This window comes from Atta cephalotes (assembly GCF_000143395.1).
Source record: "Atta cephalotes unplaced genomic scaffold scaffold00001, whole genome shotgun sequence".
NCBI classification, from domain to species: Eukaryota; Metazoa; Arthropoda; class Insecta; order Hymenoptera; family Formicidae; genus Atta; species Atta cephalotes.
In genome coordinates, this window is record NW_012130065.1 from 4,567,868 (window position 1) to 4,574,381 (window position 6,514).

General features: G+C 25.8%; 2 protein-coding genes across 2 annotated transcripts; both read right to left on the minus strand.

The window, feature by feature from the left end:
* Positions 1-202: 202 nt before the first annotated feature.
* On the minus strand, positions 203-2,313 carry LOC105624459 (neurophysin 1-like). Its single transcript, XM_012205855.1, has 3 exons — positions 2,188-2,313; positions 1,174-1,378; positions 203-822 (listed from the first exon to the last, which is right to left on the minus strand). The coding sequence occupies exons 1-3, from the start codon at positions 2,311-2,313 to the stop codon at positions 707-709; spliced, it is 447 nt and encodes a 148-aa protein (XP_012061245.1). The 3' UTR covers positions 203-706.
* A 563-nt stretch (positions 2,314-2,876) lies between these two features.
* LOC105624567 (zinc finger CCHC domain-containing protein 4) lies at positions 2,877-4,644 on the minus strand. The gene is made up of 4 exons (XM_012205959.1): positions 4,578-4,644; positions 3,945-4,489; positions 3,147-3,849; positions 2,877-3,073 (listed from the first exon to the last, which is right to left on the minus strand). Exons 1-4 carry the CDS (start codon positions 4,642-4,644, stop codon positions 2,877-2,879), a joined length of 1,512 nt encoding a protein of 503 aa, XP_012061349.1.
* Between the last annotated feature and the right edge of the window lie 1,870 nt (positions 4,645-6,514).

The following is a 6,514-nucleotide window of genomic DNA, read 5'->3' on the forward strand; positions in this document are numbered from 1 at the left end:
GAAAAAAAATTTATTTTTATACAAAACTTATTAAAATATTATTAAAGGCAGCTTTTATTCGTTCAGCAGCTTCAGACTTCTATAGAAGTCTGTGGCAGTTTCTTAAATAAGATGTGCTGGAGTAATCATGATTTATTATTGATCTGTCTTTATAAATACTATTAGAGCACACAATAATTAAAGACACACAATAATTTTGTGAAATATTTTACTGCATATTTTATTGAAATTTTATTTACAAAGAAAGTAAAGATGGAGATACAATAAATATTGATAATAAATTCAAAAATATACTTATATTATGTGTGGTATAGTAATTTTATAAAAAGTTAATATTATTTATGCATATAGATAAATTTTTACCGTATCAAAATAATTAATAATACAGAATAAAATTCATTCATATATACTATAGTCACAGTATTAAGTTTGTATTGTTTTGTTATATAATTAAATAAAAGTAATTTATATTTTTTATGAGAAATACATACATTATGTGTATTGATATATTATTAAATTATATTGAATATAGCAAAAAATGTTTTTTGTTCTAAAAATAATTACGCTACATAATTTATAGATTTGCATTTTTTATTATTCTATCATATTCTTTTTATTTGTTTCATTATCGATACATACTGCATAATTGTATTTTTATAAAGTTTAAAATGTTTAAATATCAATGATTAATATGAAATTAGTTACACTATTGAAGTATTTCGTTAGAGACTTCGCCTGGGAGTATTACATTCACATTATCATCAAGTTTTCGATCATTGTCGACATCGGAAATTTTGCATGATGTATCCATATGGCAGAATGCTAAACAAAATATTTTTCATATACATATTTCACTTATATATTTATAACGTGTTAAATAATTTTAATTTTAATATATATATATGTTTTTTCAGTACTACATGATTGATAACTTTTAATTTTTAATTGCAAAGTAATTATTTTACAATTACTGCTATCAATCTGTTATATCAATCTATTATATCAATCTATTATATAAACAACGTTTCCTATTATAATATCTACATAATATTCCAATTCTGTTGGATTTTTGATGCAAACTTTATTTACTTCGATTAAGAGTGCTGTGTTAAGAATATAAATTTTAAAAGATGAAATTAAAAATTTCCAATTTACAAGAATTTTTCAATTTACCTTGCGAGCAACAAATTCCGTTTGAAGCGCATCTTGCTGTATTTCCACGACACATTGCGTATCCAGCAATGCAGGGTCTGGTGTATAAACTTTCCTTTCTGCATCGAAATGTTTCTGGTGTTCCTATGAAGCAACCGATACTAGGGCCACAACAAATATAAGGCCCAAAGCATTGACCCAGATGATTAGGACCACATGAAGGACACTAGGAGAATGTTATGGTAAATATGAACGAATTACATTTTGTGTATTTACTTATGACTTATGAAATTACTTATGACTTATGACTTATCATTAATAATATTTATGTGAATATTTTACTAGGAAATAAATAGAAAAAATTTTAAGATTTAAACATCAAGATATATTTTATTTCATTATATAAAGAAAATTTTTTTGTAATTTTTTGTTTCATATATTTCCATAGATAAACATCTTCTAATTATCCAATTAATTATTAAATAATATGAACAATTTTTGTCAATCAATTAAAATTAAACCTCGAAATTTTTTGTTCTTCTGAAATTTTGTTACAATTATGCTACAGCTCCGTTCCGTTATTCATTCGAATTTCATGTGAATACTGAAAATCTATACAACTATACGTGAATTAGATTTTCAATACTCGCAGTAAATAACGGAACGCAGACATTTGTTTCTAAGATTAATATAATTTGTTTCTATAATTGTTTCTATAAGTATAAATTCTCTATTGATCATCTTCTAAATTTTCTTTAATACAAATCGTCAAAATTTTATCAGTGCAAATAAAAATAAGTACAATTCTTGAATTAATGTAACTATTAAAATCATTATAAATAGAAAAGAGCAACATAAATAATAGAAGAGATATATAAGATAAATAAATTCTAATTATTTAATTTTTAATGACATGTTTAATTGAGTAAATATAAGAATTTGCTAAAGTCTTTATAAAATAAAATTTACTTGCAAGATGATTAAAATCGAAAGAATTTTACTGTAAAGATAAAAATATAATGTAATATAACATACTTCTCGAATAACAGTTCTCAAAGAAGATGCTACATCACTTCTCTTTCCGCCACGAGGACAATTCGTAATCAAACAAGCATAACTCAGAAAAATCAAACTCGCAAAAACAATGAGTTCCTTTAACATCCTGAAGAGATTTTAGCAATGTTGTGCGAGATGATATACAGACGATCGAAAAGATACTACTGTACCTCCTGAGAGGCTCTCTCGGGTATTTATACATATTGAATCTCCTTACTTAAAATTCTTTCTGGGTATTCGGGAATATTTCCACTCGAAATGCAGCACTCTAAAGATTATGGAAATCAAACAAGCCGATCTCTATGTGAGAATAAATGTATAATAAGATATACTTCTATTCATTGTTGCAGAAGCTAGGTTCTAACTTTCTTTGCTATAAATATATATAAATAAATATTGAAAAGATATAAAAATATATAAAGAAACAAACTAAAATACAAAATTCATGAATTTTTTAATAATATAAATATTATAATTACATTTATATTTTATTATATTTATATTTAATAACATAAAATATAATACAATTTTAATTTTAGTATAAATATATATAATATTTATACCAATAAAATTCACATAAAATTAAACACTTACTATAATATTATATAGAAACATTTCTAATTTCGTTATTTTATTAGTAGCGGCTTTTTATTTTTTAATTCTTATTTTTAATTCTTATTTTTCCTTGGTTTTAAAACTTTCTTTTTATCAACTAGGATGGCTTTTTGTTTAATAATTTCCATAGAGTGTCCAACTTTACTTTTCTTAATTGTTTTTAATTCATAGTCTGCTTTGCGTTTCTTTATATTTGTCTCAATTGTGATTTCCCTAGAAGACAAATTAGGACATTCTTTCCTAGTATGACCTATAAATAAATTAATATAATATTAATAGAAGCACAATAATTGGAAGTTTTAGAAGTGGTCACTGGCATTTACCTAATTTATCACAGTTGAAACATCTTCCTATAATATTCGGTATTGAACCACATGTGTGTTTCTCTAACATACATCTTTTGCAAATTCGGCAATGTTTCCAAGTAGGTTTTACACATCGTTTACATATATTGCAGTGCTTGTACGTTCGACCATCTTTAGACGTACATTCTTTACACTTCTTACAATGCTTGTTTTCACTAGAAACCCACTTTGCGCAATCTTGACAAAATTTATATCCATCAGATGAAGGAAGTTCTAATAGATTTAACGGTATATTCGTGAAAATTCTCACTGGAGAACCTTGCTTTCTACCATGTTTTTCTGATATAAATAAGGGATGATTATCATAATCCACTTTATAATCAGACATTTTTAAATCTCGTAAGCCACCAATGACATGAGATGGATTGCTCTTTTCTCTCATTATATGCTCCATAAAATATGGAAATATAAAAATGATTTTCAAGAAAAAATTGTCATTACAAGCATGTTTATTTAATTTTTTATGCAGGTCAAATATCGTTTTTATCGTAAATGATATAGGTTCCAAACGGCCACCAAACGGAGGATCGCATATTAAGTAAGTGTCCTTTCCTTTATTTTGAGTAAGAAAATCTTTGAAAACATTAATGGCATTTTTGTTAAAAAAATGATGATTAAAAAGATTGTACCAACAATAATCCAGCGGTCCAAAAAAGTTATGCTAGAATATAAAAAACATATTTAGTAAAATATATGTATACTTATAAAAATTATTAAAGTATATTATAAATTGATGATTTTTGCTAAAATACTCACAAATCTTCCATCAAAATCCAAAAGGAGAGAAGATATTTTATCTGTATAATGCTCGATTATATATTCATGTATTCTTGGTGTGCCAATACAAAGGATCTGTTTAGCTCCAAGTTTCAAAAGCATATTTATTATAGTCTCTGTAGATTTCTTAGAAAATAAATATTGCGCTTCCTTCTTCGTATTTTCTAAAGGTCTTAAAAGTTCTGTTGGATGATGCATCTGATAATCAGTTAAATTCTCTGTAATCTCATGATCCATATGCTTATCTTTTTCAGAATTGAATATTAATTTTTCACAATTATGACAATAACTCCTGTTCGCCACAGATTCTATCTTAAGTTTATTAAAACGAATATATAATTCTTGATGAACATAACGCTGAGCGAACTTCTTATTTTCCAGCTCCCACATATGCTTTTGAGATTTTGACAGTTCTTGCCCATATTTTAAATAAAATCTGCATAACTTTCTGTCACGGCAAGCAGAACATGCATAAAATTTTTTAACTCCGTCTTCGACATATTTTCCAAATAGTAATGTCGGTCCTGCAGAAAAAGGTTAATTTGTTTCTAAAAGAACCGATTTTTTTAAATATAAATATAATAAACTTTGTATATAACATGAAAAAATTACCATGAGGACAATGTGGATAATTTATGGGATTTCCCCACAAACATTCTACACCACGTGCATCGTTCATAATTTTGTCATTTGTAAACAATTCACAGGTGAGTTTAGGTTCTATCAGACTCTATACATATATTAGATGATAAATCAGGAATCGCGATAATTCACAATTTTTATCGCTTGAGTCATGCCATTTGGCGCCAAATATGATTTTAAGGAGGATGTCTATTATATTTCAAAATTATATTTGTATATTATGAAATATTTATATTTTGTTTAAATGTTAGGCTTATATGAATTTTATTTATGTAGACGATATAAGCAATGTAAAATAATAAATTGTTACAAACTAAAAGGAAAAAGTATTATTATTAACCTACTTTCACATCTCGGAAATGGAGCTTCTTGAAATATTTTAAATTAATAAAATTATACATTGCAATTGAAATATTTTAAACAACTTCAATGATTGGTTTATTTGAAAAACTTTGGAAGATGCAAACTAAAGAAACTGTAATTCAAACTGTAAGTCAAAAATGTGTTTTATTATGATTTATTCTACAAGTGCTGTGACTGTTTACCGTTTGGTGTATGCAAATTTTCTTATTATTACAATTTCTAGAAACATAATAGCAGATACATATAAGGGGCATGTCAAGCCTCTATAATTTTTACGTATGATTTTACGACCAATGTACATACAAATTTTCCTTTCGCAAAAAATAGGTGAATTAAAAATTTATATCACACATATACATAATATACGTACGTATGTAATAATATTTTATTTGAAGCTCAAAGAAAAGATCAAAAAATATTATTTTTTTTACAAAGAGAATAATTTTTTTTCAATTGTTTATTTTAGATATCGCGCAGTCTAATTCGTGTTAAATTTTCGCCAATTCACCTATTTTTTGCAGATCATTCATAATACTGCGCAGCTAAATGCAATAGCACACATCACATAGATTTGATAATAAATTTGCATTGGATCTTACATTGCATTCATTGAACAAAATTTAAGACTTCCTTAAAGTAATTCTTTTTTAAATTAACAGTAGAGCAAGTAAATATATATACAAGAGCTTACGTTAATCAAATTAAAATTAAAATCCTTCCTAAAAGAAAAAAACGTATCTGAAAACAGTCTAATTTTATTCTTATTCTAAAGCGTTGCAAATGTTTTTAGAATGCACGCTTTCAATAAACTCTGCTCGTGAATTTACTCTCTAATAACACAATTTATTGGCGATATACTGATTAAACATTAGCATGCATTTAGGATATATATTTTAGGATATATATTGGGTCAGTATTGCGCCAATGAATTATGCTAGGGATCTGTATGCATTCTATATGCATTCTGTAAAATTGTATCACAGACTATTGCTAAGAGTAAAAAGAATATTCGCTAAAAATACGAGCTTAGAATTGCTATAAATGTCAATATGTTTCCAAAGCGTTTTCAACGGGGAATGGAAACCATCGAAATGAGATAAATTATTTACATTAGTGGGCAATGTAAAATCATGTTATATTTATTATAGTTTCCTATAATAAATATAAGATTTATGTAATATTTGTCCGATTCTCCTACATCATTGATTTATAGATCAAGGAGAGTGTATCCTGCAATTTTATAAGCATATACTCGATATATCGACTATAATATTGCATTGCTGACTCTTGAATATTTTTATAGTAAGTTTGTAACATCTGTTAAAGCATCTAAAATTATTAACACTAATACAAATGTGATTTTAATACATGAACTTATTACTCAGTTCTGCTCTGTTGTAATTAAATTATATCATGATTGTAATCTTGTAACCACATTTACAAATTTATAACTTAATCAATTTTTTTATTTAACAAAAGCCTTTAATTTTTTCTATTTATATATTTTTTAATAATTCTAAAACAATTACATATTTATATTATCT

Bases quoted from the DNA above. Each gene is read 5' to 3' on its own strand.
- LOC105624459 (XM_012205855.1), bottom strand. From the start codon at position 2,313: ATGTTAAAGGAACTCATTGTTTTTGCGAGTTTGATTTTTCTGAGTTAT. The intron at 1,379-2,187 runs GTATGTTATATT...ACATTCTCCTAG, and splicing joins TGAGAACTGTTATTCGAGAA to TGTCCTTCATGTGGTCCTAA. The intron at 823-1,173 runs GTAAATTGAAAA...TATTTTGTTTAG, and splicing joins CGGAATTTGTTGCTCGCAAG to CATTCTGCCATATGGATACA.
- LOC105624567 (XM_012205959.1), bottom strand. From the start codon at position 4,644: ATGAACGATGCACGTGGTGTAGAATGTTTGTGGGGAAATCCCATAAAT. The intron at 4,490-4,577 runs GTAATTTTTTCA...CTTTTTCTGCAG, and splicing joins TTATCCACATTGTCCTCATG to GACCGACATTACTATTTGGA. The intron at 3,850-3,944 runs GTGAGTATTTTA...TTTATATTCTAG, and splicing joins TGGATTTTGATGGAAGATTT to CATAACTTTTTTGGACCGCT.